Genomic DNA, 14,864 nt, shown 5'->3' on the forward strand with positions numbered 1-14,864 from the left:
ACTCTACTAGAACCGTGGAGTTCTCAAAAGGGCAGACTAAAGAAGATGCCAGACGAGTCTAAAAAAAGATACCACAAACAAAAGTCCTAGTAAATAAAAATAACATTAGCAGATATGAGTGAACACTTCCCATGTTCTGAACACTATCTCACATTGTATGTAGACAGATGCTTGAGGGAAAAAAACCCTGGCTATGCACAAAGTACTATTAAGATGTAGCGCAAGAGTGGAAATGTAACGAACTGGGCTCAGATGATGAAGAGCCCTGAATAGGAGGCTAAGTTAAATTTGATTTTACTGACAGGTCAGAGCCAATGCAGGTCAATGCACAGACGATAACACAGCTGCAGTTCTATATTGGGATAACTGGCCTGGGTTGCAGAAGGGAAAAATGGGAGGCAGGAGATTTAATAAGCCATTTCCTGTGGAAGTTAGGCAAAAACCTGCATTCGGTGGGAATGTAAAGAATGTAAAGAGTATAAAGAAAAAAATAAAATCCAGTGAGGCATTAGATAAGTAGACTTGTGGGCAAGATGGTGGCTTATTAGAGATGGAGATGAGGGCTAAAAAGTTCCCCACCAAGGGACTGAATAAATGATGGTATACCAGGAGGTGAGAACTAGTTTAATGGTAGAATGATGATGAAGATGGTTTGGTGCCTATGAACTTGGAGCCGGCAGTACATTCTCAGAAGGGGATATCAAGCAGGCAGTCCTAAATGTGACACCACAGCTCATGAGGAAAACTTAGGGCCTGAAAATTTACTCAAGCTTCTGGAGTAGATGAAATTGCAGAAAGATAGCAAAGATACTGGAGTAATGGACTTCCTGAGAGATACTTAAATCCTCATGCAAAACATGTGTTTAGTCAACAGGTTTGTAAAATTTTTAAAAATTTAAATTTATTAGGATTTATTAGTAACACAATTACACAGAATAAAGTTCAGGAATTCACCAATGATGGTCACCAAGATGTGCTTCTTTGTGGCTTTTTAAACAGTATTTCTCATGATTCAAATTTATTCTTACTACAGGTGAATCTCATACATAGCTTCACGATATGGATGTTACAGGTCTTTCATTGGTAAAATTAATGAGAACATATCTTTTGTGAAAGGCACATAAAGAATCTAAACTAACACATTTAAGAAAAGTGTGATAACTTCAAATTTCTTTACAAAGAAGAAAAACGAATCCCCAAAATAGAACAAGTGAAAATGTAGTCTGTGGTTACCCCTCCCCACACACATACATACACATACACGTCAAGAAATATACTCCAACAAAATGAAAGCACATAACTCAACTTAGAAAGTACTTATCCACAGAGCTTACTGAAGGACTTCTTCAAGATGAGGACACAAAACAGAAGGAGCGTAGGGAATGCTGTTCATGTTGTTGAAATGAGGTCACAGAGACACATTGTGAAGAATCAAAAGAAAAGGCTATCAAAATTCAATATCGAGCTGACATTTAAGACTTATTTCAGGATACATACAGTCACTGACTTTATTAAATACTACTACTCATTTTCTAAGTGTAATTGCCCATTTCAGTCTCAGAAATAATAGCATAATTTAAAAAGATTAACTCAAGCAAGTGGAGGAAATCTGAATAGTCTAAGGGAAAAAAGTAATTTTAGTATAGTGTGGTAATTAAATTTGAAACTAGTTATACATATGAATTTAAAGCTTGCATTATATCAGCAGCAGAATAATCAAAGGTCTTTCTTGTTATCTTCCAAATAAGGAACTATCATGTGTTCTAGGTACAAGGGATTTCCCAAAGGAAATACACAAATGAATGTCTCAAAATTCATTATGCTGACATATTTTTTTACCCACAAGATGCTCTCGATAATCCACCTAAACTTAGTTATAAATAAAATGTAGTTATTTAAAGTGTATAAAAATCAATCTGGCATCACCTTGAAGGAAATGCATGAATACCATCCAAATATTAAAATTCAAAGTGAAAACAAACCAACTGAATAAAAATTAAGTGTTTACAGTAAGTCTAAGAGTATATCCTCAAAAATCTGAAATTTTTAATTTTTCAAACCAAATTCAATGTAGAATCAGACCAGCATGCACTCTTAAAAGAAAAATTAAAATGCATACAATGTTTACATAACTGATCCAAAGGCAGGTATATTCATCCTCTGAAGAACATTTCAGTAAAACACATTGAATTTGAAGAACAAATCATGTTATTAAAATAGTCTGTGCAATGTTTGTACAAATAACTTTAGAATTATAAGTATACATAAAATCAAGATAAGGACTACAATGTTTCCTATTTTTAATTACTGTACTTAAAAATTTACAGGACATGAACATAAATAAAGCTGTTTAAAACTGGCAAACAAAGTAATAGTCTGTCACTCAGTACAAAGTACCTAATATTTCTGATATTACCAAAGCCATCACGCTAGAATCTTAAGTTGCCACTCTTAAAGCCTAAAAGTAGTGTGGAAAACTAAAGGTATAAATACATGTATACATACATTTGCATATTTACACTTACGCAGAAATCATCAATACACTAGAGCCGAGCGTTAACACTGCCCTTAGTTTCACACTGCAGGACCACTTCTCACATTTAAGAAAGGTCCTTCTGCTCCTTTTCAGTTAAAAAAAAAGACACAACAGAACAACTTTGGTCAGGTCCCAGATCCATTTGCCGTATACTACATTCCTGTGTTGCTGCAAGACTCTAGTTTAGAGAGATCCCCATATAAGCACTCATTTGGTTTGAAAATGCATTTTTCCCCATTAACTGCAAAACTTAGAAGAGACCACAATCTTTTAGATTATTTTTTATGATGACATCTGTTACAGCATCAAAAACAAACTGCACATTCTTAGTATCTGTGGCACATGTGAAGTGGGTGTATATCTCCTTTGTGTCCTTTCTTTTATTGAGGTCTTCAAACTGACACTGAATATATGCGGCTGCCTCTTCATATGTGTTTGAGCCTGAGATGGGAAAGGCAAGAAAAACACAAGGCGAAAAGTTAAAATGAGTGCACAGTTTAGCAAAATGGACCTGCAAGTACTGAAGTCTGTTTCATACATACAAAATATGTGGATTCTGTCCCTGTATTTTTCCTTTTGGGAGGAGAGAAATGATTTCTTCTAAATGAAAAATACCCAATGTTAATTACTTTTTCATGACTGTCAGTCAGCCTTTCAAAGAAACGCTACAATCAAAAGCATGGTATTCCATGCTCCCCAGGGTCTTTGTCCCTGCCAGATTCAAGCACCAGATCTCCCTTTCTTCTCCCTTATAAGCTCCATCCCAATATCGAACCAACTCTCCCTGAGGGTGGCATGCCATTTGCTTTCTAACCTAGTGGTTGATCAAGGAATGTTGGCTGAATGCTGATCAGTACTTTTTCTTCCCTTTTCTCTATACGTATCAGTTAGCTTTTCCCATTTTTCTTTATTCAAAAATTGTACATGGGTCTACAATGTGGCTTATGGCCATGAGCTTAAAGACTTCTGAGTACAAGCATTGCGGAAGTGGCCTGTATCTAAAGACAATCACACGCATACTCCACGAGGCAGCCATAGGGTCTCAGTGTGCCCTTGACAGAGCCACAGACAAATGTTCATCAGAAGACCTGTAAAAGACTATTCATGGCAGAACCAACTTCAAGGTTAGGAAACAACCCCCAAGTTCATTAGCAGTAGACTGGCAAATAAAGCTTGTGTAGTTGCACAATGAGCTTCCAGACAGTAATGAGAATCCAAGTACTATTGCTATGCACAGCATGAAGGAGGTCCAGAACCACACTGCGGAACAAGTAAAGCCAGACACAGAGAGTATATAACTGTATGATTCAACTGATGTTTGGAAAAAGATGGAAAACAATCAAAATTGATAAAAAAGGATTAAAGTCATAATTACGTGTGTGTGTATGGAGGGTGGGGGTTGTGATTGCTTAAGACTGGCAGGAGCATGACGGGGTTTCTGGGGACCTGGTAATATTCAGTTTCTTGATCTGAATGGTGAATATATCTGTATTTTCATTTTTTAAAATTCAGTGAGCTTCACATTTATGCTAAGTGTGCACGTATGCATATATTTTATATATGTACATATACAATACCTCAAAAATGTTCCTTCTGAAAAAAAAATTCTCTTTTGCAGTAATAACGAAATTACTTGCTTGGCTTCAAGGTCCTGTTACCCAGCCTGCTTGGTAAAGCTATTCTGAGATCCTCTCTCCCACATCTGTGGCTCACGACATGTCAGGCAGGACCCTATACACCAACTCCCACCTGTGATACTAAGTGCTTTCCCTCCGCTTTCCATATCTTGGCTTTTGTAAAGAATGCTGCAACAGATGTGGGGTGCAAGTGTTTTCAGAATCTTTGGAAATATTCCCAGCAGTGGAATTGCCGGATCGTATCTCAATTTTTATTTTTTGTGGGACTCTCTATACTGTTTACCATAGCGACTGTACCAATTTACATTCTCACCAACCGTGCAAGAGGGTTTCCTTTTCTCTACATCCTCACCACACTTGTTTCTTTGATATTACCTGTTCTAACAGGTAAAGTGATAGCTCACTGTGGTTTTGATTTGCATTTCCCTGATGATTAGTCTTTTAAGCCCCTCTTCATGGACCTGCCGGCCGTCTGTATGTCTTCTTTGAAAAAATGTCTATTCAAGGCCTCTAGCCATTTTTTAGTGTTTTACTATTGAGCTGAATTTCTTGATAGGTTTTCAGTATTAATCCTTATCAGATACATGATTTGCAAATATCTTCTCCCACTCCATAGGTTGCCTTTTCATTTTGTTGATGGTTTTCTTTGCTGTGTAAAAGCTCTACAGTTTGATGTGGTCCTACTTGTATATTTTTTGCTTTTGTTGTCTTTAATTTTGATGTTAGATCCAAAAAAGCATCACCAAGACCAATGTCACAGAGCCAATGCTTGTTTTCTTCCAGGAGTTTTATGGTTTGGAGTCTTAATTTTAAGTCTTTGATCCATTTTAAGTTCATTTTTGTGTATGGCATAATACAGTGGTCCAGTTTTCCCAGCACGATTTTTTTAAGAAACTGCCTTTTCCTCATTGTGTGTTCTTGGCTCCTATGTTGTAAATTTTTTTTATCGTATGTGTGTGGGTTTTCTTCTAGAGTCTCTATTCTGTTCCTCAGACATGTGTGTCTATTTTTATGCCAATGTCATATTATGTTGATTACTACGGCTTTATAATATAGTTGAAAATCAGGGAACATGCTGACTCTGGCTCTGTTCTTAAGATTGCTTTGGCTATTTGGGTTCTTTTGGGGTTCCACACAAATTTTATGACTGTTTATACTATTTCTGTGGGAAAACAAAATGCCATCGGAATTTTGATAGAGACTGCATTGTACTCACAGATTGCTCTGCGTCATATAGGTATTTTAACGGGATTTTTCCATGAACATGGACTATCTTTCCATTTATGTAGGTCTTGTTCTACTATCTCTTACCAATGTCTTGTAGCTTTCAGTGTAGAGATATTTATTTATTCCTAGGTATTTATTTATATTTATTTATTCCTCAAATTTATTCCTCGGTATTAATGCGGTTGTAAATAGTATTTTCTTTCTGATACTTTATTACTAGTGTATGGAAATGCAAAATATTTCTGTGTATATACCGTGTACCCTGCAGTTTGACTGAATTCATTGATTAGTTTAATAGGTGTTTGGTAAAGTCTTTAGAGTTTTATTTATATCTGTCATGTGTAAACAGTGATGGTATTCCTTTTTCCTTTCCAGTATGGATGCCTTTTATTTCTTGTCAAACTGCTCTGGGTAGCACCTCTAATACTATGTTGAATAAAAGTGGCAAGACAGGGATTCCTTGTTTTGTTCCTGATCTTAGTGGATTGCAGTTTTTCACTGTTGAAGTATGATATTAACTGCGGGCTTATAATGTATAGCCTTTATATGCTGAGGTACATCCCCTCTGCACCCACTTTGCTGAGCTTTTATCGTAAGTGAATGCTGAATTTTGTCAAAGGGTTTTTCTGCATTTGAGGTAAGACTTTTTAATTTTAAGGTGGTATATCATGTTGATTTGCAAATGTTAAACTACTCTTGTGTCCCTGGAATAAACCCCACTACATCATGGTGTATGAGCCTTTGAACAGATTGCTGAATTCTGTTTGCTAATACTTCGTTGAGGATTTCTGCGTTCATGTTCATTAGGGATATTGGCCTATAATTTTCTTATGTCATCCTTGTCTGGTTTTGGTATTGGGGTTATGCTGTCCTCATAAAATGAGTTTGGAAGTATTCCCTTCTCTTCCATTTTCTTGCAAGAGTTTTAGAAGGACTAGTATGTATTCTTCTGTAAATGGTGCTAGGATACACCAGTAAAGCCATTTGGTAATGGACTTACTTATTGGGAGATTATGATTATGAAGTAACTGGCCTGAACAGATTTTCTATTTCTTCATGACTCAGTCCTGGTAGGTTGTATGTTTCTAGGAATTTTTATACTTTTTCTAGCTTGTCAAAGTAAGTTTATGTTTTAATGTAACTCAGGCTGCTAGCAGACCACCATATACTTTACAAATCAAAATTTAGTTTATTAAATCACAATAAGGTTGATATTTGAATTCCTAAAGCAATAAACTGTGTCTTATGGATAGAAGTTAATGCAACCTGTCAATTAAAAATATGCTTTGGGAAAACAGCTTGCACTGAGTGCATAGCTCAACTTGCTGTATATATTATGGGTAGCTAGACTGCTCCATGCCAAGAGCTACAAGATATATGAATAAACTCATGAGCACATTTCTCATCGGATTTTAATTAAGATTGGCAAGGATGTGGTGGGAGGGTGACAGAACTCTTCTCCATGCGCTAGAACCGTCATGTATAAAGGCAGGGATAGGTGATAACCTGGGTCACGAACGGAGACCTGAAGCACTGCAAGGGAGATAGAAGAGATCTGAGAAAACAAATCCCATGAGTTCAGTTTGAGTTTCAGGGGCTAAAAAGCATGTACATGTTCAACAAGCAGCTGGAAATGGAAGCCTGAGGCTCTAGAGAGAAATGAGAATCGACCTTGGAATTTAGCATGATGAGAAGAAACAAGACTATGAAAGGAGAGTGCGCTCAAAGATCACAGGTTGCAGATGGAATGCAGTGAAATGCCAACATATGGATATTTAAGCAGAAGAGGGGGAAAGCGGAGCAGGCAGTGGTAGAGAGAAACCGACTGCACAGTTTAGAGGCCCTACAGGCTTCTTCCGTGGAAAGTCAATAGTCGTGGGAATTCAACAGTGGAGGCTGCAGTAAGCAGCAGCAGAATCAACTCAGGATTATTAGGTAAAGTCCTCACTGCAGGCCCTAACCCTGGGCACGTGAGGAAATTATGTGACAACATGAGAAATACTCTTGGCGGCTCTGAAATCCCTATGGGTATGTGGTATTTATGGATTCATGTGGGCACTCTGGTAGTATTAGCACAGAATGGCTACTTGATCATAGTAAATGATGAAAATTAATTGGAAGATGAAAGTATAGGCAAAACTCAGGCACCCTGGTTCTGGCTAACTTCAAATTTGGAGACAGAAGTATAATTTTATTCCTAATAAGCACTACAATGTTTCTGAACAAGGTGACTGGATACGACGACTTTCAAAAAGAAAATAAACGTTTAAAAGTAAGAAACTACGTGAAATAATTATGAAGTATGACCCTGGAGTACACATCAAAAAACCCCTGTAATAATGAATAGTGTGATCTTATTTGTCAAAGAACCTTCCCCTTTGGTTCTAGCGCGGATTTAATTGTGGGGGTCTGGTTGTTAAGGGTCTGGGTGCCCCAGACGTGCGTCTGGACGTTACTGAGCTCAAGTGTTCTCACCTGCAGGAGAGGGATGTGAGGGCACTGCCATCACAGAGCTGTTTTATTAGCGTCTGTGACAAGGCAGTAAATATTCATTGTACAATATACTCCCTATAAGACTGAAATTGTGTTTATAATGAAACAAGTTCTTGAGACTTAAAAAAAAAAAAAAAAGGTGGCTCAGGTCAGGTTCCCTGCTCAGCAGGGAATGGGCTTCTCCCGCTGCTCCTTCCTTGGCTCATACACTCTCTCTCTCCCCCTCTGTCTCTAGCAAAAGTAAGTAAATAAATATATAAAATCCAAAAAAAAAAAAAGTCTTAAAAGAAAGGATGGAGTGAGGGTGAATAACTTGTATCAATTAGCTAAATGAACCAAACCCTATAAACCAGTGGTAGCCAAACTCTTTCTGAGGCAGAGAGTTCTCCTCATTAAAAATCTTATTCAGAAACCCAAAATGTGAACCAGATGAACAACAAAGTCACTCGACTTTAATAAGAGAGATGCTGTGTGCATGTCTGGGTGGCAGAGAGCAATGTCTCCATTTCTGGGACGCACTTGCCAAAAGCAGCCCAAGAGGTTCCAAGAAACACAACTAAAACCAAGTTTTAACTCAACTTCTGATTTCACAAACGGAGTACTGAGACCCAGGTAAATTAATGGCCTTGTTCAAGATCAAAGAGCTAATCATGGAAGGCCAGGACTGTCCCTCGGGTCTCTTTTTCCAAGTGCGAACCATTTCCTGCAGCAGGGAAGTGACAGGACCATTAACGGTCTCATTACCAGTGCTAGGATTTCTTGTGAGCCTTTGCCTGACTCCCCTGAAAAGTTAAGTAATTTCACGGATTCCTTCCTCAGGTACCCCCTACAATTACCGCTCATGTTCCTTTGTAGTAATATGCTGCACTGCTTGAGGGGTATATCCGTGTTTGAGATTAGGCTGTGTGCACAGACCTGTCCTATGGTGCGTCACACATATCTGACAAGAGATCTGGTCACTGGATAAAAAAATCAATATTTTAAGTTTAAGACGACTTAGGAGTCATCACAGAAAATGATCTTAACAGCTTTTCCATACGACTATTTCAATCAGTAGCTATTTTTAATCATCTTAGCTACACCTCAAGAAACTATCTGTCCTTGAGCGTAGTTTAATAATCTCCCTTAAAGGTAAGAATTACAAAGGCAAAGACTCAGATCTATAACTGAAATTTTGCATTAGGGGGACTTTCCCTAGCGATCCATGAGTTGACAAGTTATCCACAGAGAGCGGCGTACCTGCATATTCTGGATAGCAAATAGTGAGAGGGCTCTTTTTGATTTTTTCTTCAAAGAGATCCTTCTTGTTTAGAAAAAGTATAATAGATGTATCTGTGAACCATTTGTTGTTACATATGCTGTCGAACAACTTCATGCTTTCATGCATTCGATTCTGTAACAGAAAAGAAGACTATCTGTCATGAGGGCAAGGATTTTGAGAAGCACTACTTTTTTAAAAAGCACTAAAATAAAATAGAACTTAGTCAGCTGAAACCCCGTGTATCACAAAAATACATTCCTGCCATTTAGGGACAAGGACACTTGATTATAGGTGAAGTGAATGTTTTTTGCACTCAGCCAGTGCTCATGGAGTGTCCACCATGGGTCACTGGGCCTGGGGACCCCCCGACTTCAGGACAGCAGCCGAGTGCTAACATCTGAGGAGAGACCTCGCTGCTACAGGGGGAATCAAGTTTCCATTAAAAGACAAGGAGAGGTTTTGTAAAGATTAATAAATTAAACTGAGCAAGCTGAGACACAATTAGCCCAATACTCTAAAGATAATGATATATTAGGGAAGGAAACCTCCAACCCTGTTTCCTGCCCTTCTAGTGTCTGTGGTTTCTAAAAGGGCATGGATACATTTTATAGTGCCAAATTGAGAGAAATGGATGCTTGATGGGATCGTGTACCTACTGCCCTGTAATTGTATGTGCCTGATTTTAAAAACACAGAAGTAACATTTTGAGCTCTTTCCCACACCCGCCGGTCTGTACTAACATTAATTTAAAATGACAGAATTTTAAATTTCTATTTAAAAATACTTCCTCTAGATTAATGGTATGTTGGAACACATCTGAAAATCACATGTCAATAGCAAAGTATAACCTGGACCAAAGATAACAGAGCTGACAGAAGTAACATTTAAGAAAAATGAGCCTTGGACTATTATGGGAACTAACTTTACTTTCAGACACTATGTAGAGAACCAGATACAGGAAATGCAGGTTAAGCATATAGGGTTGAAGTGAGATTAACTATCAGTCTTTCCTTCTTTTGGGGTCTATCTGTGCTTGAGTGAGTGCACTTCCCTTTTATTACAAAAACAGAAGAGCTAGAGGAAAAAAACAAAACAAAACAAAAAGCCTGAACTTTCAAATAATTCATGCACTAGCAAGAATTACTCAAGAATTTTTCCCAGAAAAAATTCTTGGCAACATCTCCAGCCCTTCATATTTCACACTTAATATTCAACAGTAGCTCTACTTGCCATTTCTTCATCTTCAGCTAGAACCAGGTCATAGTCACTCAGCGCCACACAGAAGATGATGGCGGTCACTCCTTCAAAGCAATGGATCCATTTCTTCCGCTCAGATCTCTGTCCTCCCACATCAAACATTCTGGAAGAGAAGCAATGCATTGGACATCATATTAAATGTCCAAAAGCTCTGGGGGGTTCTAAAACGTCATCAGAAAAGCTCCAAATTGCAGGGGGATGTGGGATGGAAAGAAAGGAGAACATTACAGGAGGAAAATGATGTCACAAACTGGTTTTCAAAAAGGGAAAAAAGTCTGGTTTTTAAAAAGTGTTGATTGAAAACAAAGCCCAAAATACCCTCAAAAAAACAACACATTCATTAACATATGAGAACACTTAGATCGGAACATTAAAGCAGAAACGAATGAGTGGACTGCACTATGAGTAAACACTGAGAAGTCACAGGAAGCAGCCGGCAATGTGGAGATAATAGGGTATATTCAATTTGACAAAGTCACAGAACATCAGAGCGAGAGGACACGGTCCCCTCTTCCCACTACAAAATGCTTCCTTGCTCTCAGAGGCAACAAGTAGGACTCTGACATGGAGAAGAAACCTTGTTCCGTAAGAAAAAGTTGAGCAAGCAGGTGGTATTTATAACAAGTAAAACCATGGTATAGAAACAAAAATAAGAGATGAAATAGATCAATGGGTTAAGACTACTAACTGTCTTAAAATTTAGAGTTAAAAAAAGTTATATAATATACCATAGTAGGGGCACCGGGGTAGCTCAGTGGGTTATAGCCTCTGCCTTCGGCTCAGGCCCTGATCCCAGGGTCCTGGGATCAAGCCCCACATCGGGCTCTCTGCTCAGCAGGGAGCCTGCTTCCTTATCTCTCTCTACCTGCCTCTCTGCCTACTTGTGATCTCTCTCTCTGTCAAATAAATAAATGAAAAAGAAATTAAAAAATATATATATGCCATAGTAGACTAATGTAGCTTAGTGCAGGGTAGTAACACAAACCGTATAAAGACAATGATCTTTTCATCTTTATAAAAGTATATTAAGTTAAGCAAAAGTTGAAATTCACATATTGTTATACAACCTAGAAATAACCACTTATATAATGGAAACACAATGCAAACTGGTACATTCTAAAAGGGTCCATTTATCTCGATGGTGCACTAATTAAAACAGTCCCTATTTAATTCTCAGGCAAAAAGAATTTCCCTGCAGAGTAGTACTGGCCTATAAACCAAATCTGAGTACATCAACTAATATTGTTAAGTGTCCTTCATTCCACAGGGTTAGCTAGTGAATTGTTCATTAAGTGTGCAATATCACAAAATGATTCTACCACACAATGAATTAATATGGGTAGGACACAAAAAAGAGAGCTGGTAATAAAGATCAAGTAAGAACAAAATAAAAGAACTTAAAATGATTACCCATTTGTTAAGCTGCCAAGAACATGAATTGAAAATAAGCTTACTGAAAAGACTATTCAATAACTCCTTTGATCAAATGGCACATATATCCTGATCACTCAATATGAAATAATAACCAAACCAAACCCATCCCATCCCACAATATCCTTCTGTGGTGGTGAGTTTAATGTGTCAATGTGGCCATGAAGCTAGTCAGACACTAACGTAGGTGCTGCTGTGAGGGTACTGTATCGCTGTAGTTCACATCTCTAATCGGTTGTTTTTCAGTAAAGAAGACATATCCCGGCTGATGTGGGCAGACTTCATCCAAACAGCTGGGAGGCCTTAAGAACAAAAACGGGTCTCGCAGAAGGAAACATTCTACCTCAAGACTGCAGCATCAGTTCCTGTCCAAGCATGCACCTGCCAGCCTCCATGGTCCTAGAAGTCAATTCCTTGGAAGGGACAAGCCTGATGGATACAAATTTTAGCAAACACCATGGGGTGCTGTTGTCACAAATACCTAAAAAGGTGAAGTGACTGTAGAACTGAGTAAGAAGTAGAGGCTAGAAGAATCTTGACTTATTCAACAGAAAAAGCCCAGATCGCTCTGAAAAGATGGTCAGTTAGAAACAGACATAGATGGTATTAATTTTGGAGATATTCCTATCTCAGGGGATATATGTGAATATTCAAGATGTTTCTGACGAGTTCTCAAAAGGAACACACTGGAGAAAAGGTAATCACTGTTGCAAAGTCACAAAATCTTCACTAGACTGTGCTCTAGTGCTGGGTGTTAGGGGATGAACTGGAATATTAGTTGAGGAAATTTCCAAGCAAAGTGTGCAGGGTATGGTTTTGCTTCTCTCCTTGTTGCTATGGTAAAATATAAGAGGAACGAGGGAGAAACTGAGGAAGGAGCCATTAAACCAAGAGGAACCAGAGCAGGCCGGTGACACAAGAACACCAAGGATTTCCAGCCACTGCCAGAAGCAGGAGGAAGCAAGAGAGGATTCTTCCCTAGAGCCTTCAGAAGGAGAACAGTCCTGCTGACATGTTGCTTTCAAAGTTCTAGGCTCCCGAACTATGAAAAAATAAATTTGTTTTATGCCATCTACCTTGTGGAAATTTGTTAAAGCAAGGTGGAGGGGGATATATTCATTTCCTAGGGCTGCTGTGTTTTTCACTATAGCAATTACCTCCTGATAATTATATTTATTTTATCTCCCCCCGCCTCCTGCTTCCCAACAATATAGAGACAAAAACTGTTGTACTTCATCAATATTTGTTGAATGAACGAATGAACTCTATCTATAGAATATTTTTAAATACCTTCAAGCAATAACAGACGAGCTTTACAAAACTCAAGATCTAGGTCGTCCAGCTATACTGTGGAAATGTCACAGGTAAGAGCATTAACTTGATGAAATCAAGTAATTTAACTACACAAAAAAATCTCTCTAATTTAGAAACAAAGAACCTTTCATCTAAACCAGTACTTCTCAAACGCTAGTATAAAATAGAATCACCTGATGGATAAGGTTGATGCTGCTGATCTGGGAACCATACTTTTGAATCACTGGTCTAATTCCTTAGCCAAGGAGCAAAAGACTAAAATCTGATGCTACAAATGATTGTGCCTAAGGCATTATTTCTTTTTCACACATACATAAGAATTATCTTTAAATTCTGAACTATTTTTTTAATTAACCAAAAATAGAAGAAAATTATAATACATTCTGCTTCACATGAAGAGATCAGACTTTTTTCTAGCATCAAATAGCAGAATGAATTTAAGTTTTCTTAGGTTTCTTTTTTTAGGGGGAGAGGGAAAAGGTGCAGGGAGATACTGAAGATTCTGAAATGTTCTGACTTTCTTCAGACTGTGACCTAACAATTCTGGGACCCAGACTGACTGGTACAAAGCTAGCTGACCATACAGGCCCATCAGCCTTATAACATACTCCAAAACCCATTCACATTTATAGTACTACAGAAAAGGAAGACACATTTGTCTTATAATTTTATAATAGAAGGGATACTCTAATTTTGTATTTGGCAAAATTATTAGAGTAAAACTGTTGATTCCTTAAAGCAAAATAATCCATGTAGATACTTTCTACAAATGTCTAGTCACAAAAGTGATAATATAGATTCTTAAATTATAATGCTTGATTGCCTCATTTTGAATTTAATTCCAATCATACCAAAACTAAGTGAAGCTGAAATTTTACATCAGCTGTTAAAACAATGAATTACAATACTAGAACACACTCGAGTTCCCAGTAGACTTATTCTAAGTATATTTCTGCCCTCATTCTTCTGAGGCTCATTTAACATATAAAAAGCCAAGTTAGAACCATATGTTAGCAGTGATTGCAATTTAACAGAATTCAAATCCAAACTAAGATAAAGTTTACCTCAAGTTCCTGACAAACCTATGTTTAAGGCAGCAAGTGGAAACAGTACCTAACATGTCCTATGAAATTCTACCTCACCCAAGGAGACTAGAGATGAATGGACTTCCGGGGAGCAGCATGCTGAGAGCCGGCTGTACTGAATCCCAGCCCTTCTGTAATGACGAAATGACAACTTGAGAAACTGAGGCTGGAAGCAAAGAGTATGGTCTGGCAGGTGAATGTTTGAGGTGAAGCAAACCAAGACTGAAAGTGAATTTTGTACAGACTGCCTCAAGTGACTGACTGCACATTTCCCCCACCGACAGAGCTCTTCATTTCCCACTGAGGCAATAACCTCATCTTTGTTTACACCTCTGACAACGGGCAAAATGGCAATGCTCTGTGCCAAGAACCTTAACCAAATGGCCACTTTACCTACTAGGGTAACCTGACTCAAGAATTTGCATTTGTTAACCCCCAACTCCATTTGTTAGAGCACAGTCATTACTTGAACGTAACAGTCAACATTTGCTTTTTTAAAATAAGGCATTTAAAATAAAGCAAAAAAGGAAAAATATATGTACATATCAATCAAAGTTAAAAAAAAAAAAAACCCAAGAAAACTCTGAAGCCTCATTTCGACAGTGAGTTTCCTTAAAATTATT

At 37.9% G+C, this 14,864-nt stretch overlaps 1 protein-coding gene across 1 annotated transcript in view; it reads right to left on the reverse strand.

Annotated features, from left to right (window-relative positions):
* Positions 1-893: 893 nt before the first annotated feature.
* Positions 894-14,864, reverse strand: part of GNAI1 (G protein subunit alpha i1) — an 86,606-nt gene continuing 72,635 nt past the window's right edge. Inside the window, exons 7-9 of the mRNA XM_046020959.1 lie at positions 10,385-10,514; positions 9,133-9,286; positions 894-2,977 (exon numbers count right to left, since the gene is read on the reverse strand). Coding sequence (XP_045876915.1) covers positions 2,787-2,977; positions 9,133-9,286; positions 10,385-10,514 — 475 coding nt within the window. The 3' untranslated portion in view covers positions 894-2,786. The remainder of the gene's footprint in view (positions 2,978-9,132; positions 9,287-10,384; positions 10,515-14,864) is intronic.

Source organism: Meles meles, chromosome 10, assembly GCF_922984935.1.
Source record: "Meles meles chromosome 10, mMelMel3.1 paternal haplotype, whole genome shotgun sequence".
Lineage (NCBI taxonomy): Eukaryota > Metazoa > Chordata > Mammalia > Carnivora > Mustelidae > Meles > Meles meles.